Source organism: Macaca thibetana, chromosome 19, assembly GCF_024542745.1.
Source record: "Macaca thibetana thibetana isolate TM-01 chromosome 19, ASM2454274v1, whole genome shotgun sequence".
Classification (NCBI taxonomy): domain Eukaryota; kingdom Metazoa; phylum Chordata; class Mammalia; order Primates; family Cercopithecidae; genus Macaca; species Macaca thibetana.
The window spans coordinates 8004806-8027745 of NC_065596.1; the positions used below are offsets into that span (position 1 = coordinate 8004806).

Consider the following 22940-nt stretch of genomic DNA (forward strand, 5'->3'; position numbering starts at 1 on the left):
CGAAAAAATTGGAGGTACACGATTTGAGGTACAGATTATAGTCCTTGAATTACTATAAGATCATCTTACTGAAAACTTCGTCTTGTTTTCCTTCACTGGGGTCTGGGGCTGGTTCATCCCGGCTGGTGCTTGGACATCAGCCGTCAGGGCCCGGTACCTCCCCCTTCTGCCGAGCCTTGGAGACAGGTGTCTAAGGACGCTGCCACGGCCACGGTCCCCAGAGTGGCCAGGAAGCCTAAGACAAGTCGCTTCCCCATTCTGGACTTCGGTCTGTGAAATGGGAATGGTGATACCTACCGCACGGCGTTCCTAAGATTCAGTGCGATGATACGAGGGCCAGGCCCGAGAACTGCGCACGTCGCGGCGGTTTCCAGAACATGATTCCAGGGACCGAGTGCTCCGGGATAGTCCCACTGCCAGAGTTTGGCCACGCGCGTGCGCCCCAGTTTGCGGAGGAAGTTTAGCTCAAGAGCTTTTCACAACTGGTTTCTTTCCCCAAAAGGTCTTTTACCTTCGGTGTCAGCCGCCGCCAGCCAACAGGAATCTAGTTAGGGGGTGCCCATGTACCCCTGGTAGAGGCCCTGATATTTAGCCCACGCACAGACGCCGACGCTGCAAAGCCCTCCGCGCTCCTGCTCGCCTGTTCCGCTCGAGTTCTGGCTCCCGGTCACTGGGACCGCCCACGTCTCAGGTGGTACAGCTTGGATGCAGGTCTCCGTCCCCTTCTTCCGCTTCCGGCCTCGGCTCCGCCCTCGCCGGAAGCGCATCTACAGCGGACTGGGCCAGCACTCGAGACGTGGTGGCTGGCGCGTCGGCCGGCGCGGTGGGATGACGCACAGAGGCAGCGACCAATGGGAAACGGCTTAGGCCGGAGCGCCCGCCCCCGCCCAGCCCCGCCCCCGCCCGGCGTCGGGCCGTCGGACAGGCGGGAAGGGGCGGCCGCTGGGGCAGGATGGCGGCGGCTGCGGTGGGCGCGGGCCCTGGCGCGGGGGGCCCGGGCGCAGCAAGCAGCAGTAGCGGGGCGCGCGAGGGCGCGCGGGTGGCGGCGCTGTGCCTGTTGTGGTACGCGCTGAGCGCGGGCGGCAACGTGGTCAACAAAGTGATCCTGAGCGCCTTCCCGTTCCCGGTGACCGTGTCGCTGTGCCACATCCTAGCTCTGTGCGCTGGGCTCCCGCCACTGCTGCGCGCCTGGCGCGTGCCCCCCGCGCCGCCCGTCTCGGGCCCCGGACCCAGTCCGCATCCGTCGTCCGGCCCGCTGCTGCCGCCGCGCTTCTACCCGCGCTACGTGCTGCCGCTCGCCTTCGGCAAGTACTTCGCGTCCGTGTCAGCGCACGTCAGCATCTGGAAGGTGCCGGTGTCTTATGCACACACCGGTAGGTTCCGCGCCCGGCCTAGGGGGCGGCGGCCGGGGCGCGCAGCTTGGGTCTTGGGCGCATGGAAAGGAGTGCGCCGCCCGGGGCGCGTCCCGCCGGACTGAGAAGTCAGCAGAGGGGCTACCAAGGCTTTTGGTAGGGGAGGGACACGCACAGGATTCTTAGGGAGAAAAGGGGCTGAGAAGAGAGCTGGGAGGTAAGCAAGACAGACCACAACTGCCGTGGTGGGAGGAAGCCCTACCGACAGAGAAGGGGTGAAGAGGTCTGAGGGGCTGCCAAGCCCTCCCATCCAGCCGTGGAGGTGGAACAGGTTGGGCCCTGGAACACAGGCAGCCCCCTGAGTGCCCTTCCCTCTCTTTGCAGTCAAGGCCACCATGCCCATCTGGGTGGTCCTCCTGTCCCGGATCATTATGAAGGAGAAGCAGAGCACCAAGGTAACCCCGGGCAGGGACTCTGGGCAGGTGGGAGCTCCAGGGGGTTCCTCCCTGTTGCCAACTGGTGACGTGGTCAGGATCCTGGTCTGCAGGCTGCCTGGCTTCCTGTCAAATAGGGAAGTCAGTGTAGAGGCCTCCAGTGGCCTTTTACTACTCAAGTTCTAGAATCACGCTGTGAGCAATGGTGTGTGGAGTATGTGTACCTCTGTGATCTCTGCTGTGTGGTCTTAGGAACACTGTTGTCCCTTTCAGATACAATTTTCCTCCCATACCCTACCTGGGTTTGCTGGTAGGTAATGGGTTGGTCACATTTTGGCCGTACACCCCATGTGTGGCCTTTCCAGTGGGACTAGGGACGGATCAGAACGCTGTGGGATAGGTTTACACTTTTTTTGAGACGGAGTTTTACTCTGTTGCCCATCCTGGAGTGTAGTGACACAATCTCAGCTCACTGCAACCTCTGCCTCCTAGGTTCAAGCAATTATCCTGCCTCAGCCACCCGAGTAGCTGGGACTACAGACATGCAACACCACACCTGGCTAATTTTTTTTTTTTTGTATTTTTAATAGAGACAGGGTTTCACTATGTTGCCAGGCTGGTCTCAAACTCCTGACCTCAAGTGATCAGTCTGCCTCAGCCTCCCAAAGTGCTGGGATTACAGGCGTGAGCCACTGCACTTGGCTAGATTTTCACTTCTTTACAAGAGAGAGCTGTCAGGGGACCTCTGGGATCCGAAGCCAGATACGATCAAAGGAGTTTGATCTTGGCAAAATCCAGCAAAGTCTTAGAAATTAAAACAGCCAGAAGTTGTGATGGTCTGGGAACAGAAGCGAAAGCAGCACACAGGACTCAGGGCTGCATAAGGAGGATGCTTTGGGCGCAGTCCAAATTCGGTTCAAGATGCCAAACCAGGGTATTTCCTGGCTTGGGGCAAGAATAGCCATGGCTTTAGCCAGAGACAGCTTTGTCCGGTATCCTTAAGTGGAAGTTGGGTGCCTGTCGTCCCAGCTGGAATCCATTTCATGCTGGACACCGTGCCTCTTTTCCAAGTGGTTGGTTTCTAGCATCTTGTGTTTTATGTAACTCAGAGAGGCAGTGCCCTGGATCAGCTTATAGAAATTGGGCCACCTATGGCTGATTTTTTTTTTTTTTTTAATTCCCGCCTGTCTTTGTCCCAGCAAGACCTGTGTGTGCTCTGCAGTCTCGCTCCCCCAGGGTGATGTCAGACTGTGACTTGGCTCCTGGGAAGTCAAAGTTTTCCCAGAGGTGTGTAGCTGCATCACCGGATATCATCGTGTTTATCAGGTTTCCCCGTTGTACGGGACATTGTACCCAGCTTGGGCAAGGAGCCAGAAACTTCACACAGTGAGGAAAGACTGGGAATTGACCCGGTTAGACAGCCAGACTAATTATAATGACATCATAACTTTTGGAACCTGCCCTGCAAGGCAGATAAGGCTGGTAGTCATCATTCCTGATCTCAGGTTTTCCTGAGATGGACTGAGAGGGGAGAATCATGTGCCTGAGGGCCACAGCCCGGTATTGGGGAAGCTGGAATTCAGGTCCACAGCCCCCACTCTGCCCTCCTTGTGGCATGACCACTCTGTCCTAAGATCTCCACCTCTCCTACCTCTCCTTAAGAGTGTTTGTTTGTTTGTTTGTTTGTTTTTCTGAGACAGAGTCTCGCTCTATTGCCCAGGTTGGAGGGCAGTGGTGGGATCTCAGCTCACTGCAAGCTCCGCCTCCTGGGTTCAAGCAACTCTTGCCTCAGCCTCCTGAGTGGCCGGGATTGCAGGCGCTTACCATCACTCCTGGCTAATTTTTGTGTTTTCAACAGAGACAGGGTTTCATCATGTTGGTCAGGCTGGTCTCAAACTCCTGACTTCAGGTGATCTGCCCTCCTCGGCCTCCCAAAGTGAAGAGTGTTCTTGGTAGGACAGGGTTGAGCCAAGAGTCAGAAGAGCTGGACATGCGGGAATGGATCCCGGTGGATCCTGGCAGTTGGGAGTCGTTTAGCCCCATATGCCAGACCTTGTTGAAGGCTTTCTGTCACTATGTTTGCTACTCGTTCATTCAGCTAGCGGCTATTGAGTGCCTACTGTGTGCTAGGCACCAGGATAAAGCAGCGAACAAGGACCTGCCCTAAGGTTGTACACTAATGGAACTGGATGATGTAACAGAGTGGGTGGAGAGGCCGGGCGCGGTGGCCCACGCCTGTAATCCCAGCACTTTTGGAGGCCGAAGTGGGCAGATCACGAGGTCAAGAGATCAAGACCATGCTGGCCAACATGGTAAAACCCATCTCTACTAAAAATACAAAAATTAGCTGGGCATGGTGGTAGGCACCTGTAGTCCCAGCTGCTCGGAAAGCTGAGGCAGGAGAATCACTTGAACCTAGGAGGCAGAGGTTGCAGTGAGCCAGAGATTGTACCACTGCACTCCAGCCTGACGACACAGTGAGACTCCGTCTCAAAAAAAAAAAAAGAGTGGGTGGAGAGCTCTCTGCTGGGGAAGCCCAGGCAGTGGCCCTGGGAACACAGCACAGAAGCCTCCCAAGGTGGAGGTGGGTTGGAGAAAGCTTTCCTTGTGAAGGCAGGAGGTCAGCGGGAGGAGAAGGCATCAGTGGAGTGTCCCAGCCAGGAGTAACCATACTGGAAGAGCCTGAAGTAAGAGGGAATGGGAGCTGGGCGCGGCGGCTCACACCTGTAATCCCAGTACTTTGGGAGTCCGAGGTGGATGGATCCTGTGGGTCAGGACTACAAGACTAACCTGGCCAACATGGCGAAATCCTACCTCTACTAAAAGTACAAAAAAAATTGGCCAGGCATGGTGGCACATGCCTGTAATCCCAGCTACTGGGGAGTCTGAGGCAGGAGAATTGCTTGAACCCAGGAAGCGGAGGTTGCAGTGAGCCAAGATCGTGCCACTACACTCTAGCCTGGGTGACAGAGTGAGAGTCAGTCTCAAAAAAACTATTTTTTAAAAAGAGGGAAGGGGGAGCCTTACAGAGGATCAGGGCTTCAGACCCTGGTGTGTCAGTGGCAGCTGAATAGATCTGTGGAGTTAGGACCAGCCCTGGGCTGTGGCCCTAAGCAGAGGCTCTTAATGAGGGTGACCGTATGGGAATAGGGCTACCCACAAATAAGCCCTGCCTCTGGCGCTCTAATAACCACCTGCCCCGAGCCACCCCCCGGAGCATCACTGGCACAGCAAACACCATTTTCAAAGTGTTAGGTAGTATCCCTTTGCTGAGGGAGGAGAGAGGCCTTTCCCTGGGCCTCTGTGGTGGGCGGCCCAGCTCTAGTCTGGCCTGTGGGCAATTCTTGATGGCCTCTTCCTGCAGGTGTACTTGTCACTCATCCCCATCATCAGCGGCGTCCTGCTGGCCACCGTCACCGAGTTGTCTTTCGACATGTGGGGGCTCATCAGCGCCCTCGCCGCCACGCTGTGCTTCTCGCTTCAGAACATTTTCTCCAAAAAGGTATTTGGGTACCATCAGCGGACGTGCATGGGGTTTCAGGGGTGTGCGGGCGGCAAGCTGGTGGCATTGGAAAAACAGGCTGAGTCGAAATTTCTTTGCTATTGGAGCAGAAAAATCTTGATTGCCATCTGCTGATTTTCTGTTTGTCATTTTGCTTTTTAAATCGTTTTGATTTTTTGGCCGGGCGCAGTGGCTCACACCTATAATCCCAGCACTTTGGGAGGCCAAGGCGGGCGGTTCACTTGAGGCCAGGAGTTCAACAGCAGCCTGACCAACATGGCAAAACCCCATCTCTACTAAAAACACAAAAATTAGCCAGGCATTGTGGCATGCACCTGTAATCCCAGCTACTCCAGACACTGAGGCACAAGAATTGCTTGAACCCAGGAAGCAGGGGTTGCAGTGAGCTAAGATTGCACCACTGCACTCCAACCTGGGCAAGAGTGAGTCTCCATCTCAAAAAAAAAAAAAAAAAAAAAAATTCTATTATAAAGTTAATGTGCTCAATAAGAAAAAAATAGAGAAAAGCTCTTTTACTGAGTTCAGAGCTCACTGTCGCCCAGGCTGGAGTGCAGTGGCACAATCATAGCATACTGCAGCCTCAATCTTCGAGGCTCAAATGATCCTCACACCTCAGCCTCGCAAAGCACTGGGATTACAGGCATTAGCCACCAGGCCTAGCTGAAAAGTTCAATTTAAAACAAAATTTCAAAACTTGTTGAAGCCTAGTGCAGTGGCTTACATCTATAATCCCAGCACTTTGGGAGGCCAAGACAGGAGGATCACTTGAGGCCAGGAGTTTGAGACCAGCCGGGCAATACAAATAGTGAGACCCTGTCTCAAAAAAAAAAAAAAAAAAAATTATTGCTCTTAACTCCTGTGATAATCACACACTTTTCAGGTACCATGGTTAATGCAGTTTCTGTATTGGAAATACCAGTTATTTCTAACTTTTCATTGTAATGTAGATACAATTATGTGTGTGATGTTTTCCTGTCTCAGTTATTTCATTATGATAGGCTTACAGTTCTCAGGTTAGAGGGTATGAAACGTTTATCACTCTTTTTTTTTTTTTTTTTTTTTTTTTTTTTTTTTTGAGACAGAGTCTCGCTCTGTCGTCCAGGCTGGAGTGCAGTGGCCGGATCTCAGCTCACTGCAAGCTCCGCCGCCCGGGTTCACGCCATTCTCCTGCCTCAGCCTCCCGAGTAGCTGGGACTACAGGCGCCCGCCACCTCGCCCGGCTAGTTTTTTTGTATTTTTTTAGTAGAGACGGGGTTTCACTGTGTTAGCCAGGATGGTTTCGATCTCCTGACCTCGTGATCCGCCCGTCTCGGCCTCCCAAAGTGCTGGTATTACAGGCTTGAGCCACCGCGCCCGGCCTATCACTCTTAATATAATTTGTCTGGTCGTATTCTCTAAAGGTTATACCAATTTTGCCTCAAACCAGTGGAATTTCAGAGTGCCTACTTCACTTCGTCCTCACCAGCACTGACTGTTACTGCTTTATTTTTGTTTTCTTTTCTCAGTCGTTTATGCGTGGAACATGGTGCTTGTTTCAGGCCTGTGCTGTGTATGTCCTCACAAATGCACTTGCAGGTTTGGTGTTCAAGCTCAGATGTCGGGGTTAATGTCCAGCCACTGTGTTTGGGGCCTGAGTCACTGGAGCCCTTTTTGCCACTTATAGTTTTAATCACCCTCTAAAGAGGCTTTCCTTTTCCAGGTCTTGCGAGATTCACGGATCCACCATCTCCGGCTGCTCAACATCCTGGGCTGCCACGCCGTCTTCTTTATGATCCCCACCTGGGTTCTGGTGGACCTCTCGGCTTTCCTGGTCAGCAGCGACTTGGTGAGTTGGACAGCACCAAGAACACGCCATTTTCTTGGCTAGTTCCAAAATAGGTGCTTTGCTGAGGAGCTGTAGCTGCATGTTAACATTGGGGTGTTTTTTGGGCACCTGACAGCCAGCCCTTTCAGCCGTCAGCCCTCTGTAATGACTCACAGTGGCGGTGCACACCGTCGAGGAAGTGGGTTTCCGTGCGTTTCCTTCTCTGGTGTGCTTGATCCCAGGTGCTGATAGCTGCTGTGTGGGCGCCAGTAGCATCAAGGAGGAGAAGGTGACCCTTTCATGTCCTGACAGTATGGTCCAGAGAGCACATTGACTTTTTATTTTTCCTCATTTTTAATTTAAATGTTGTTTTTTAGAGACAGAACCTTGCTCTGTTGCCAGGACTGGAGTGCAGTGGTACAATCATGACTCACTGCAGCCTTGACCTTAACCCGGGGCTCAAGCGATCCTCCCACCTCAGCCCCCCAAGTAACTGGGACTACAGGCGAGTACCACCATGCCTGGCTCATTTTTTTTACTGTTTTTGGAGAGACAGGGTCTCACTGTGTTGCCCAGTTTGGTCCTGAACTCCTGGTCTTAAGAGATCTGCCTCGGCCTCCCAAAGTGCTGGGAGTACAGATGTGAGCCACTGTGCCTTGCCAGCCCTGGAACTTTGAAAACTGTGCGCTGGCCAAAAAAAAAAAAAAAAAAGGTCGAGCACGGTGGCTCACGCCTGTAATTCCAGCACTTTGGGAGCCTGAGGCGGGTGGATCTCATATGAGGTCAGGAGTTTGAGACCAGCCTGGCCAATATGGTGACACCCCATCTCTACCAAAAATACAAAAATTGGCCGGACATGGTGGCTCGCACCTGTAGTCCCAGCTACTCGGGAGGCTGAGGCAGAAGAATCACTTGAACCCAGGATGTGGCAGTTATAGTGAGCTGAGATGGTGCCACTGCCCTTCATCCTGGGTGACAGAGCGAGACTCTGTCTCAAAAAATAAATAAGTAAGAAAGAGAAAAGAAAATTGTGCGCTGCCTAGGTGTGGTGGCTCACGCCTATAATCCCAGCACTTTGGGAGGCGAAGGTATGTGAATCACTTGAGGTCAGGAGTTCGAGACCAGCCTGACCAATATGGTGAAAACCCGTCTCTACTAAAAATACAACATTAGCCAGGCATGGTGGTGCACACCTGTAATCCCAGCCACTTGGGAGGCTGAGGTGGGAGAATTGCTTGAACCCGGGAGGCAGAGATTGCAACTGCAATTGCACCACTGCAATCCAGCCTGGGCCACAAGAGTGAAACTCCATCTCAAAAAAAAAAAAAAAAAGAGAAAGAATAGAAAAGAAAAGAAAAGAGAAAAGGGAAAGGAAAAAGAAAAGAAGACAAGACAGGACAGGACAACTGCGTGCAGCTCAGTTCCTCCCTGGTCTCTATTTCCATTTACTCCACGTTGAATCTTTCTGCCACCTACAGGGTCTGCCTTCAGAGAATGTGTTATAAATGAATGCAGGTGCCTGCAGTGAGGAGGAGGCCAGTGTGATTCTTCCAGACTCGAGCTAGAAAGAAAAAGTAAATATTTATTGAGGTCTTAATGTGGTCTAGCTGGATTTGTGACATTTCTTATCTTTAATCCTTGGCTCCACCTGCTGAAGTAGTGGATATTACCTCTATTTTCCCAGTCAGTAAACCATGGCTCACTTTTCTCACTTTCCTTTCACATTGATGAGCTGTAATTCCTCTATGAAGAACTTTCCATCTGCCAGGACTAGTTTGTTACCTTGAAGTATGGTACGAGAAAGGCAGTTTAATGCTTAACTGTTCCTTTTGATGACTGATTTTCAGGATAGAGAGTTGGAGCTTACTCCAAATGTTGACCAGAGTTGAGGGTTTGTTTGGGGGTAGGGAAGGGGTTCTCTTTTTTTCTCCAGCATCATTGTGAACTTTATGTATTTGTCAGTTGCATGAATTACTTGTTTTCCTAGTCAAATTGTCCTGTCTTGGCCAGGCGCAGTGGCTGAAGCCTGTAATCTCAGCACTTTGGGAGGCCGAGGTGGGCAGATCACTTGAGGTCAGGAGTTCAAGACCAGCCTGGCCAACCTGGTGAAACCCCATCTCTACAGAAAATACAAAAATTAGCCAGGCATGGTGGCGCCTGCCTGTAATCCCAGCTACTCCGGAAGCTGAGGCAGGAGAATCGCTTGAACCTGGAAGGCAGAAGTTGCGGTGAGCCGAGATTGCGTTACCATACTCCAGCCTGGGCAACAGGGCAAGACTCCATCTTAAAAAAAAAAAAAAAAAAGAAAAGAAAATGAAAAAAAATTGTCCTGTCTTAGCCACTGGAGCCCTTCTGATTGGTTCCCTGCCCTTATAGCCCTGTGGGTGAGCATTTATCGCCCAGCAGGATGCCTGCCTTCACCTTGTGTACTTCCCATCCCAGAGCTGCAGTCAGCCCCTCCTTCAGGGCTCCAGGTGCCGTTAGTGGGGAGCAGTGTTTAAAGACACGATCCAGGCGCCGTGGGTGTTTTTTGCTGCTGGGTCATCGTTGTTCAGCCTTTGCTGTGAAAAATTAGGAAGTACATACCTGGGGCAGCAGCAAAGAGTTCCTAGCAGTTAGTTTCACTTTCAGTTGAATAGTCCAGATCTTTGCCGTGTTGAATTTCGTATTTAGTTCTTGTTGCTGGTATGCTTGGTTCCTCTCCTCGTTTTCTTAGTTGCTTATTCTACCCCAGTTATTCACTGATGTTATTCTACTGTATACTCACTCATATAATCGCTTCAGAGTGAACATTCCCGTGGCACAACCGGAACTAGAGTGCTGAGAGAAGGTTAGTATTTCTTTGCAGGCCGCGTGCAGTGGGTCACACCTGGAATCCCAGCACTGTCGGAGACCGAGGTGGGTGGATCCCTTGAGGCCAGGAGTTCGAAACCAGCCTGGCCAACATGGGGAAACCTCATCTCTAGAAAAAATATAAAAATTAGCCGGCATGGTGGCATACACCTACAATCCTAGCTCCTAGATAGGCGGCGCTTGCAGTGAGCCGAGATCACGACATTGCGCTCCAACCCGGGTGACACAGCGAGACTATGTCTCATAAAAATGAAAAAAAATGAAGAAGTCTGGCCATGATTCCTGTCCCCTCCACCCTGTCCCCTCCCCAACCATGGATAACATTTCTTAGGCTCCTGGTTCACCTGTTCCATATTTTTGCAAATACAAGCAAATTTGCATGTATAATCACCCTCTGTCCTTCTTACACACAGAGTAACTTTTTATTTTATTATTTTATTTTATTTTATTTTTTGAGCCAGAGTTTCGCTCGCAATGGTGTGATCTCGGCTCACTGCAGCCTCCGCCTCCCGGATTCAAGCAATTCTCCTGCCTCAGCCTCCCGAGTAGCTGGGACTACAGACAGCCACCACCACGCCTAGCTAATTTTTTTTGTATTTTTAGTAGAGACGGGGTTTCACCATTTTGGCCAGGCTGGTCTCGAACTCCTGACGTTAGGTGATCCACCCACTTCGGCCTCCCAAAGTACTGGAATTATAGGCGTGAGCGACCATGCCCAGCCCAAAAAGTAGCTTTTTAAATATACAGGGTAGGCACAGTGCCTCACACCTGTGATCCCAGTATTTTGGAAGGCAGAGGCAGGCAGATTGCTTTAGCCTCAGGAGTTTGAGACCAGCCTGGGCAACATGGCAAAACCCCATCTCTATGTAAAACAAAACCAAAAATTCACCCGGCATAGTGGCACATGCCTGTAGTCCCAGCTACTTGGGAGCCTGAGATGGGAAGATCACTTGAGCCCAGGAAGGTCAAAGCTGCAGTGAGCCATGATTGAGCCACTGCACCCCAGCCAGCATGACAGAGTCAGGCCCTGTCTCAAAAATAAATATTAATAGACAGTCATCTGTCCATATCTGTGGGTTCTATACTAGTGGATTCAACCAACTGCGAATTGAGAATATATGGTAGAAAAACAATTACAATACTACAATAAAGAATAATACATATTTTTAAATAATACAGTATAACAATTATTTGTATAGCATTTGCATTAGGTATTATAAGTAATCTAGCGATGATTTCAAGTAAATGGGAGGATGTGCATGGATTACATGCAAATACTAAACTATTTTATAAAAGGGACTTGAACATCTATAGATGTTGGGATCCACAGGGGTACCTAGAACCAGTCCTCCGTGGATACTGAAGGGGAGCTGAACTCTTCCGCGCTTTGTTCATTTCATCTCATCGTCCTGGAGAGCTCTTCATAACGACACAGAAGGCCTTTCTCATTTCTTGTAGGGCTGTGTAATATTGTCAGTGGGTTTCCCACCGGTTCCTCTGCTGTTGTGTGTTACAGCTCATTAGGGTATGTATGTGTCCACACATGGACAGGAACATACAGGCTTTTGCTGTGGTCTTTTGTCTTTGCTTTTCTTGCACTCAGGACATTTTGTGTTGTTATTGTTGTTCTAGTGATTATCTTTTGTTGTTGTTGTAATACATTGAGTAACCTCCTTTTTTTTAGTTGAGGCTATGTATGTTATGTTTGTGGTGTTTTGTTTTGTTTTCTTTTTGTAGAGACAAGGTCTCCCACTGTTGCCCAGGTCGGTCTTGAACTCCTGGCCTCAAGCCTTCCTCCCACCTTGGCCTCTCAAAGTGCTGGGATTACAGCTGTGAGCCACCACACCTGGCCCATATGTTTTGTAACATGAGCATGACCTTGTGTATTTTAATAGCAGCCCTAGGCACACACCGTATTCACTAATGTTGCAGTCTGAAGATGGGGTTCCCACATGTCTGGGTTCCCTCTTTGTCTTGCATCTTCCATGTAGACTACACAGATGGCAGCTTAGTCAGCGTCGTCGCAGGCCCGTGCTGCAGAACAGGCGGGACGAGGATGAAATGGGAGAACGTCAGCTGGTATCTGCTGCTCTCCCGTCTACCAAGAATCAAAGGCTGGAGTGGGCAGTTCCCAGAGATGCCTGGCCCAGTTGCCAGATGGCTTGGCAAAAGACAGGCGGGGATTCCTAGACTCTGGAGCAGGCGGCCTGGTTTCAAAACTTGGACAGAATGCACGAAACAGCTACTTGAGAACCAAGAAGTAAATGGTAGCCCGCAGATGGCCGCGGGGAAGGACCAGAATTCAAGGTGCCTTGGAGCCAGCGGTGAGTTCATCATTCTTGTTCCTCCTGCGTCTTCAGCCTGGACATGAGGCAGCTCAGAAGGTAGATGCAGGCCCTGAATGAGAACAGAGATGTTCTCTGTTTGGAGTTTGGAGAGTGGGAAAGGAGACTCCTAACCCTCAGAGAGAATGGAGGAAATCCCCTATTAGGCTTTTTCCTTTTTTTTTTTTTTTTTTTTGAGTTGGAGTCTTGATCTGTTACCCAGGCTGGAGTGCGGTGGCGCGATCTCAGCTCACTGCAACCTCTGCCTCCAGGGTTCAAGAGATTGTCCCGCTCCAGCCTCCCATATAGCTGGGATTACAGGCACGTGCCATCACGCCCAGCTAATTTTTATGTATTTTTTTTTCTTTTCTTTTCTTTTTTTTTTTTTTTTTAGTAGAGATGGGTTTCACCATGTTGACCAGGCTGGTCTTAAACTCCTGACCTCAGGTGATCTGCCCACCTCAACTCCCAAAGAGATAGGATTACAGGCGCGAGCCACCACACCTGGATGCCTGTTAGACTTTTTCTCATTTTTGTTGTTGTTTTCAGTTTTGTTTTGTTTTGTTTTGAGATGGAGTCTCGCTCTGTCACCCAGACTGGAGTGCAGTGGTATAATCTTAGCTTACTGTAACCTCCACCTCCCAGGTTCAAGCGATTCTCCCACCTCAGCTTCCTGAGTAGCTGGAATTGTAGGCACGCACCACCACTCCCAGCTAATTTTTGTATTTTTAGTAGAGATGAGGTTTCACCATGTTGGCCAGCCTGGTCTCGAACTCCTGACCTCAGATCATCTCCCCACCTCAGCCTCCCAAAGTGCTGGGATTACAGGCGCCAGCTGGCACGCCCATCTGTCTGTTAGGTTTTTTTTGTGTTTTCTTTTTTGCCTTCATCTCTTGTGTCTCAGGCCCCCAACAATCCTCTGTCAGCAGCAGCAGTTTCCACAGCCACCTAAAACCCTGAGAGAGGGGGCCCTTCCTCTGCAGTTTTAGGAAACTTGGTCCTCGGAGCATGGGAAGAGCCCTTCTGCAGCTTGTTCTTGCTCCGTACTGTCACTGCTTGACCCTCAAATGGGGCTGTAATCACAGGAAGTAAACAGCCAAGTGCGGTGATTAAACCCCAGCTTTCTGGCTGGAGGGCCATGAAAGGGAGGGACTAGGAAACTGGAAAGTACTCAGGAGATCGTGTGGAGGGAGGAGCTGAGGACAGCGACCTCATAAAGTCGCTGACAGAATCCCAGGCTCGCCCCGAGCGTCACACGTTGTGAGGATCAGATCCTAAACTGCATACCAAAGACTGAGAACAGAACTGTGGGAGAGACCACCGCTCAGCTTTCAGACTGACCACGGGCAGCACAGACTCAGGACAGAGCCAAATACCACTGGAAAGGCTTTGAAAACATAACTGACATTGGAACCACGACCCCACAGAAGGCTGGTCAAGCCTGCAGCCTGAACCCAGCATCATCAATTGCCTGCTAAAAAAAACATCAACATTCTTCATAGGATGTGAATAAGACCCGGACTTTTATAATATGCTCAATGCCCGGGATTCCAGCCAAAATTACATAGTTTATGAAGAACCAGGAAATTCCAGGTGGTTGGGAAAAGACAACACGGGCCAACAGTACAATGACAAAGATGTTGGGATTATCAGACAAAGACTTTAAAGCAGTGATTATCCCAGCTGCTCAGGAGGCGGAGACAGGAGAATCACTTGAACCCGGGAGGCAGAGGTTGCAGTGAGCTGAGATTGCACCATTGCACTCCAACCAGGGTGACAAGAGCAAATCTCCATCTCAAAAAAAAAAAAGAGAGAAGAAACTTTAGTACATGGAATGTTACATACAGTGGAACATTACTCAGCAGTGAAAAGGTGCCAACTCTTGTCCCTCACAACCTGGATGAATGGCAGATATGCTACCCTGAGTGAAAGCAGTCTGTCTCTGAAAGTTCCGAGCCATGTGATTCTAGTTCTGTGACAATGTCCCAAGGACACACGGATCATGACAGAAAACATGGATGGTTGCCAGGTGTAGGAGGAGGGGGTTAGGACAAAAGAGAAGCCCCCCAGGAGTGTCCTAATCCCCGATGGTCGTGGTGGTTCCATGAATTGATGCATTTGTTAAAATGCCTGGAATTGTGCACCGCGTGGACACATCAGTCCATCTTATTAATGTATCTTTTTTTTGTTTTAAGCCAGATTGGTTGGGTTCCTTTCCCAGAAGACAGATACCTATGCAAGCAGGAAGAAAATAGCTTGGAAGTCCTAACCCAATCACCTTAGGGAGCGACCCTGGGAGAACAGGCTGGCCCACCCTGGAGGCATCCTGGTGGGCTCATATATATTACAGGGGCTATTCCTCCAGTGAGGTTGCCTGCAGAAGCTGCAGGGTGTATGGCACAGGTAAATGGACTTGCATTTGGGAGTTCGAGTCTTGACTTGGTTGACATTGAGCTGGTCGCCTAAACGTGTCTTCCTTGCGTTGGAGAGGACCATGGGATCCTTCTCTCTTGGAGTGCAGTGGAGATGGAGTCAGGCGGACATCCTGCAGCTCCAGCGGGGCCGCCAACCAGTCGCCCTGGGCTGAGCCAGCTCTGTCCTACTGTGGCCAAGGTCAGCGTGGCCTGGAAATTGGCCTACAGGGCGGTGCCTACCTGATTCTCACCTGTCTGCCTGTCCTGGGACCAGCCTACATTCTTTGGGGGGTTCCATGACCCTGATGTCTCCTAGTTGTGACTTCTTGATTTCTGGATCCCTTATTCAGAATGGCCTCGTTTTGTTCAGGGTCAGATGGTAAAGTTTTGTGGGATTTTTTTGAGACAGTGTCTTACACTGTTGCCTAGGCTGGAGTGCTGTGGCACCACCGTATTTCACTGCAATCTTGAACTCCTGGGCTCAAGCGATCCTCCCACCTCAGCCTCCCAAGTAGCTGGGACTACAGGTGTGCACCACCATGCCTGGCTAATTTTTTATTTTTCTGTAGAGACAGGGTCTCACTGTGTTGCCCAGGCTGCCCTCAAATGATTTTCCTTCCTTAGCCTCCCAGAGTGCTAGGATTACAGGCGTGAGCCATCACGCCCAACCTAAACTGTTTTTTGTTTGTTTGTTTGTTTTTTGAGACGGAGTTTCACTCATGTTATCCAAGCTGGAGTACAAGGGTGCAATCTCAGCTCACTGGACCTTCCGCCTCCCAGGTTTAAGGGATTCTCCTGCTGCAGCCTACTGAGTAGCTGGAATTAACAGGCATGCGCCACCACACCTGACTAATTTTGTATTTTTAGTAGAGACACAGTTTTACCATGTTGGTCAGGCTGGTCTCGAACTTCTGACCTCAGGTGATCCACTCACCTCGGCCTCCCAAAGTGCTGGGATTACAGACGTGAGCCACTGCACCCGGCCTCAACTGTTGATGATAACATCACCTCTTGTGTTTGTTTAGCTTGAGATTCTTGTAAAGCACCTCCAAAGCTATGATTCTGTTTCATCCTCACAGCAATGGGTGCAGATCTGTGGCTTTCATATTACCGGGTACTTCGCAGGCTCAGGGCCACCTTCCCAGGACCTCCCACCCTGTAGAATGCATTGTGGCCAACAAGCAGACCGCTGCTTTGCTAAACCCAGAGTTCCTGGCTGTTCACGGCCAGGGAAGGCTTTGGCTTACGTCTTGCTTGGTACCCTTTGGGGACCTGGCTTCACCTGTTTCCTTGGCAGGAGATGGCGGGTGATTTCCCGTGCTGTGTGGTGTCATGAGGTGCTGAGGTCATGGACCTAAAGCACCTGGTGTCTCTTGGTGACATGCCTGGGCTGGCTGCCTGTGGACCATGAGGCTCCACACGAGCCCCTCCGCATCCCTTCCCCTAACCCTGCCAGGTAGATACAGGGAGGCGGGGTCACTGCCGCCCACTGAAGTGCTGTCTTTGCCTTGCGGTCTCTGCAGACCTACGTCTACCAGTGGCCCTGGACACTCCTGCTCCTGGCTGTCAGCGGCTTCTGTAACTTTGCCCAGAATGTCATCGCCTTCAGCATCCTCAACCTCGTCAGCCCCCTGAGCTACTCGGTAGCCAATGCCACCAAGAGAATCATGGTCATCACGGTGTCCCTGATCATGCTGCGCAACCCAGTCACCAGCACCAACGTCCTGGGCATGATGACCGCCATCCTGGGGGTCTTCCTCTATAACAAGGTGAGAGTTGGGGAAGGCTGGGCAGGGAAGGAAGCCGGCCCCTCAGCACCCAGGAAGTCAGAAAAGGAAGAGCCTCCCGGGCGCTGGAGGCTGGGGCTGTAGGTCGAAGCTTTGCCACTGACTGGTTTATGATTTTGGTGTAGCCCCATCCCACCCTGGCTTCCTTTTTCCTGCATAGGCAACCTGAGGTCCTCCAGTCACTCCGGCTGCGTCTCAGCTGGAGATTTCCATCCCTCCTCTTAAAGGCTCTGTTTAGTGCAGTGTTAAGTACATGGGATGGCAAACAGACAACAGAGAGGGCTTGCCTTCCTTTTTTTTTTTTTTTTTTTTTTTTTTTTTTTGAGACGGAGTCTCGCCAATTACCCAGACTGGATTGCAGTGGCGCTCCATCCCAGCTCACTGCAACCTCCACCTCCTGGGTTCAAGCAATTCTCCTGCCTCAGCCTCCTGAGTAGGTGGGACTACAGGCGCCTGCCACCACACCCGGCTAATTTTTGTGTTTTTAGTAGAGATGGGGTTTCACCATGTTGGCCAGGCCAGTCTCTAACTCCTGACCTCAGGTGATCCACCCGCCTTGGCCTCCCAAAGTGTTGGGATTACAGGCGTGAGCCACCGCACCTGACCTCTTCATTTGTTTCTTAACACATGTAGATACGGGGTCTCTCTGTTTTGCCCCAGTCTGGTCTCCAACTCCTGGTCTCAAGTGATCCTCCCACCTGGGCCTCCCAAAGCACTGGGATTACAGACGTGAGCCACTGCGCCTGGCCAAGGACTTTCCTCCTGAGTCTGTCCACACATTGTGGTCTGGTCCATTCATGTCTGCTTTCCTTACTCAAGCCCTGTGACTTATGCTGGCCCCAGAGGTTAACTGACTTTTTTTTTTTTGAGACAGCGTCTTGTTCTGTCTCCCAGTCTAGAGTCAGTGGTATGATCCCAGCTCACTGCAACCTCCTCCACCTGGGTTCAAGCAATTCTCATGCCTCAGAACTCCTGAATAGCTGGGACTACAGCATGCGCCACCACACCCGGTTAATTTTTTGTATTTTTAGTAGAGACGGGGTTTTGCCATGTTGCTCAGGCTGGTCTCAAACTCCTGAGCTCAGGTGATCCTCCTGCCTCGGCCTCCCAAAGTGCTGAGATTACAGGTGTGAGCCACCACGGCCAGCCATTTGATTGACTGTGAATTATGAGCTCTTCCTTATGTCCTGTTTCATTGCTCTCTTTCTGGCACAGACCAAGTACGATGCAAACCAGCAAGCCAGGAAGCACCTCCTCCCCGTCACCACAGCAGACCTGAGCAGCAAGGAGCGTCACCGGAGCCCACTGGAGAAGCCCCACAACGGCCTCCTCTTCCCCCAGCACGGGGACTATCAGTATGGCCGCAACAACATCTTAACAGACCACTTCCAGTACAGCCGTCAGAGCTACCCAAACTCATACAGTTTGAACCGCTATGATGTGTAGAGTCCAGAGGACAGGATCAGACTGTTCTGTGACTCCTTCCCCGGCTCCCACAGCAGTATCAGAAACTTCTGACAATCAGTGAATGTACAACCCAGCTGAGGGGACAGTGCATAAGTCTCCATCAGAAGACCTGGGGTTCCTGGCCTCCCGTGAGCCGCAGGAGGATCTGTTGCCTGCAGTGCAGACGGCCGTGAGCTCTGGGCAAACCTAAACAGAGACCGGTGTCTCATGCTCTTTCATTCTGGAGTCTGGCATCTGAGGGCTGTGTCCCTGTGGAGATCTTGGCCACGTTGGACCTTTCCATGTGGAATTATTCCCCAAGCAGTGTAGCTCAGAGCACTTGTGTTTGCGTTCCAGATTAACATTCAGGACCCTGTGTGAAAAGCTGGGGTCACTGTGGCTGTAGGCCATGAGCTGGCAGTGGGGGTGTCCAGGGCAGTGCTTGAGAACGTCAGACTGGCTACTTTAATTCCCTGGCGCAGATACGCATAGGACCAACAGGGTCACCAAGCAGACAGGGAGCCTGCGAGAATCATTCAAAACATCCCCAGCCACAGAGATGGATCCAGTTTCCTGGTCATCCCTTTAGCAGTTTGCAAGTTCCTGGCAAATGTTCCAAAGCAAAAAGCGGTTGCAGTTAGCATCCAGCTCCTGCCGCCTGGTGCTGTGCCCTGCACGTCAGGGTTGGCATCCACCCAGATCCAGATGGAAGGGAAACGGCTGGCTCTCCTCCGCCTCTTCTTCCCTCAACAGAGCAGGGTGCTTCTCTCGGGGTGGTGAGAAGGATCTTCGGGAAATCATGTTCAGTATTTCAAGCTCTGTTTCTGTGGCACTTGTCTTTTGAGAGAGTCTTCACCTCTTCTGTGATGACTTGGTAGGTTGTTTGGTAGAGAGAGCTTGATTTTCTGAGGCTCTTGCATTTTTCTAGGGAATATTTTGTAGTTGTGTGTGTCTGTTTTTGCCTTGCTCCCCATTATGGGATGCATTAGGACTGGCTTACGGATTGAAAACCGTTTTGTTTCTAAACGTTTAAAAACAAAGTTCCCCGGCCAGGCGCGGTGGCTCACACCTGTAATCCCAGCACTTTGGGAGGCCAAGATGGGCGGATCACGAGGTCGGGAGTTCGAGACCAGCCTGGCCAACATAGTGAAACCCCGTCTCTACTAAAAATACAAACATTAGCCGGGTGTGGTGCTGTGCGCCTGTAGTCCCAGCTACTCAGGCTGTTGAGGCGGGCGAATCGCTTGAACCTGGGAGGCGGAGGTTGTGGTGAGCCGAGACTGCACTCCAGCCTGGGTAACAGCGAGACTCCATCTCAAAAAAAACAAAGTTCCCACTGGTGATGCCTGTGTGACACATTTTGGTATTTAGTAGGAAATAATGTGTTTTGAAGCTTCAGGAGTCGCTTCAAAATTGTCACAATTGCTGAAAACAGAATGAATCATGAACATTATCTCAATAGTAATAGACAAGACCACAGTGTTTTGGTTCCCTGACCTGTTTTTGTGTTTATGTTAGGATCTGAATCATGTTCTGGGTAAGGGGACGAGGAGCTAACACTGCGCTAAGATTTGGTTTGCCAAATCAGATTCTTTGGTCAAGAGTCAGTCTGGGGCCAGACGTGGTGGCTCCTGCCTGTAATCTCAGCACTTTGGGAGGCTGAGGTCGGCGGATTACTAGAGTTTGAGACCAGCCTGGCCAACGTGGTGAAACCCCGTCTCTATTAAAAATACAAAAATTAGCCAGGCATCATGGCACCCACCTGTAATGCCAGCTACTTGGGAGGCTGGGGCAGGAGAATCACTTGAGCCCAGGAGGTGCATGTTTCGGTGAGCTGAGATCACACCACAGCACTCCAGCCTTGGTGACAGAGTGAGAGTCTGTCTCAAAAAAAAAAAAAAAAAAAAATCAGTTGGGTCTTGGCAGAAATCAACATAAGGAATATGACAAGACCCCAGTAGGTAACCCTGAGTGCTCAGGTCTGAGCTGTGGTCTCTGTCTTTTACAGCTTCTTGCAAGGACCGTGCCCTCATGGAGGGGACCACGGCTTGGCCTGTGTGGGGTCTTAGGTGATGGCTGCCTTCTTTCTTCTTCACACCCAGCTTCTTGCTGGCACTTGAGGGGAGAGAGCAGCAAATGAGAGGTTCACCTTTTATCTCCCAGCGAGTGAAATGTTTTCCCCGTTCAGAGAGGAAGTAACATCGCTTATGCTTGACTCCTGTTCTTTTTGTTTTTCTTTCATTTGGAATTCTGTATTTAAGATGTTGTGTCAGCTGACACATGAGACACTCCTGGACCACCCTGCTTGGTGGTGAGTTTCCGCACCACCGGCCTCAGAAGTGTCCCTCTTCCTTCGTCTCTTGTTCGCTTGCTTTGTATATACTTTGGTCCCAGAGCTGAGACAATTGCTGTGTAAGACGTGAAGGCTGTTATTTGTCAGAAGAACTTGCCGCGTGCCTTCGCCGAAGGCAGTCAAGTCTGCAGTTGGATTTTTCTCACTGGTGAATGACAGGAAACAGGGATCATTTTGCACTGCAGAGAGAGATTACGGGAGTTGTCTGTGATTCTAGTACCTGAATCTTTGAACATGTCATCGAACTCCAAAATTAATTTGACCTCCATTCAGGCTTCATGAAATCTCTGATGTTGCTGAAATTTGTATATTATTTTCCTTTTCCAATGCAAGATCTGCTGGTGAGGGGAAATGACTGTTTGGTTTTATTATGGTTTATAAATTAATAAATGGGCTATTTAATTCTGTATATAAATTTACAGCAAGTACGTACACTGGAATGAATGAGGCAATCACATTACACCAAATCAGCAGATCAAAAGACAAATATTTCTGAGACTTGGAGGTCCACTTTCCCTGCCGCACCCCCCACCTCCCCCCACAAGATGAATTATTGCTCTGTTGCCCAGGCTGGAGTGCAGTGGCGCAATCTCAACTCACTACAACCTCCATCCTCCGGGTTGAAGTGATTCTCGTGCTTCAGCCTCCCGTGTAGCTGGGATTACAGGCATGCACCACCACACCTGGCTAATTTTTTGTACTTTTAGGAGAGACAGGGTTTCACCGTGTTGGCCAGGCCGGTCTCGAACTCCTGGCCTCAAATGATCTGTCCGCCGTGGCCTCCCAAAGTGCTAGGATGACAGGCATGAGCCACCTTGCCCAGCCAGACTGACATTGACCTCTGGAAGGCCGGTTTCCCAGCCAGTGCCCGCACCACATGCCCCACTCACATGCTTTCATCTGCAGGCCTGCCTTCCTGTCAGCCTCCTCGCTGCTGGGCTCTGCGGTAGGGAATTTCCTTTACCCATCCAAGGTGTGGTCTGGCTGGTAACACTGACTCCAACCCAGCTCCTTCATTTTACAGAAGGAGGCATTTCTGAATCATGTTTGTTCACTATGGCGAGACTCACAGGAGAATTTTTAACCACCTTATTTTAAGTCATTCATTCTAGGAACAGTCAAGCCCCAATCACAAAGGGGTCAAGCCACATCCGTTCAAGTGAGGAAGCACTTGCAGTTTCTGAATTTTGCTGTGTATTTGTCCTACGTCACCCAACAGGCCCTTTGCTATAGGTGGGACGTTACCAGACCCCAATACCTTAAGGTCTCACAGCCTGAAGGACACAGAACATTAAGTTATTAAAAGACCTGAAAATATTATAACTTTTTTTTCAATTGTCACCTGTTTTCAAGACTTAAATGCTATAGACTTTTCTTCGGGAATGACGTGTGTATTCATCACTGGCATTTACCAAAAATAAATGGTTTCCAGGGAATCAAAATTGGTCCCGATTTGTCAGCAAGGGTCTCTTTTTGAGTGACCCTGTGTTCAGTGTGCCCAGCAACAAAATGTAGAAGGAGGAGAAAGAGCAAGCCAGCTTGGCTGTCACGTCTGGACTTACTGCAACCTTTGTTTTTTCTCCTGAGCCAAAAATAAGGACGTGCGATTTGTGAATCGATTAGATGATACAATGAAAATAGGAGCACAGCTAAATTAATGACGTGACTTTATTGAACAGAATAACATGGGAAGTCCAGGAACGTTGTGGCAGCTGTGCTTATGAAACTTTTTTTTGGTATGTTTGTTTCATGTTTTTTGAGACAGGATGTCATTCTGTCGCCCGGGCTGGAGTGCAGTGACGCAATCCCGGCTCTCAGCAGCCGCAACCTCCCAGACTCAATGGTTCTTTCCACCTCAGCCTCCCAAGTAGTTGCAATACAGGCACGCGCCACCAAACCTGGCTAATTTTTGTATCTTTTGTAAAGATGGAGTTTCACCTTGTTGCCCAGGCTAGTCTCAAACGTTTGGGCTCAAGCGATCTGGCCTGTTATGTTTTTGGTTTAAGAGACAGGGTCTCACTTTATTGCCCAAGCTGGACTGCAGTGGCACAGCCATAGCTTACTGCAGCATCAAACCCCTAAACTCAAGTCAGTCCCCTGCCTCAGCCTCCCAAGTAGCTGGGACAGGTGCACACTACCACACCCAGCTAATTTTTAAAATATTTTTAGAGATGGGGCTCTATGGTGCCCAGGCTGGTCTGGAACTCCTGGGCTGAAGTGATCCACCTGCCTTGGCCTCCCAAAGTACTGGGATTACAGGTGTGAGCCACCGTGCCCAGCCTGAAGCCATTTTTGTGTATTGACAGCCAAGACTGTACCTGCGACATGCCCAGCTCAGTGGTGAGCTTTTCACACACGATACCTTTGTGAGCTTTATTAACCTTGTTTTTCAGGTGAAAATGAGGCCTAACGGGGTCAAGTCACTCATCTGGGATTACACAGCTGCTTAAATCTGGCTCCAGAACCCATTTTTCCCCATTACTCAAACCATCCCCAGCAAAGGATTTCTTTCAAACAGAAAGGGTTTGAGTTTCTGCTGAAACTATTGCCCATGTCCTTTTCATTCATAATCTTTTTGTTTAGTGATTTACTAAGCACCTACTGTGTCAAGCAGCAGGAAGCAGATATGTAAGCCTCCTACCCTCAAAGC

At 50.4% G+C, this 22940-nt stretch overlaps 1 protein-coding gene across 1 annotated transcript; it reads left to right on the plus strand.

The window, feature by feature from the left end:
• The first annotated feature begins 901 nt into the window (after positions 1-901).
• SLC35E1 (solute carrier family 35 member E1) lies at positions 902-21726 on the plus strand. Its single transcript, XM_050769693.1, has 6 exons — positions 902-1373; positions 1737-1807; positions 5151-5288; positions 7009-7134; positions 16228-16473; positions 17707-21726. Exons 1-6 carry the CDS (start codon positions 953-955, stop codon positions 17935-17937), a joined length of 1233 nt encoding a protein of 410 aa, XP_050625650.1. The 5' UTR covers positions 902-952; the 3' UTR covers positions 17938-21726.
• Positions 21727-22940: the final 1214 nt, after the last annotated feature.

Bases quoted from the DNA above. Each gene is read 5' to 3' on its own strand.
- SLC35E1 (XM_050769693.1), top strand. From the start codon at position 953: ATGGCGGCGGCTGCGGTGGGCGCGGGCCCTGGCGCGGGGGGCCCGGGC. The intron at 7,135-16,227 runs GTGAGTTGGACA...CGGTCTCTGCAG, and splicing joins TCCTGGTCAGCAGCGACTTG to ACCTACGTCTACCAGTGGCC. The intron at 16,474-17,706 runs GTGAGAGTTGGG...TTTCTGGCACAG, and splicing joins GGGTCTTCCTCTATAACAAG to ACCAAGTACGATGCAAACCA.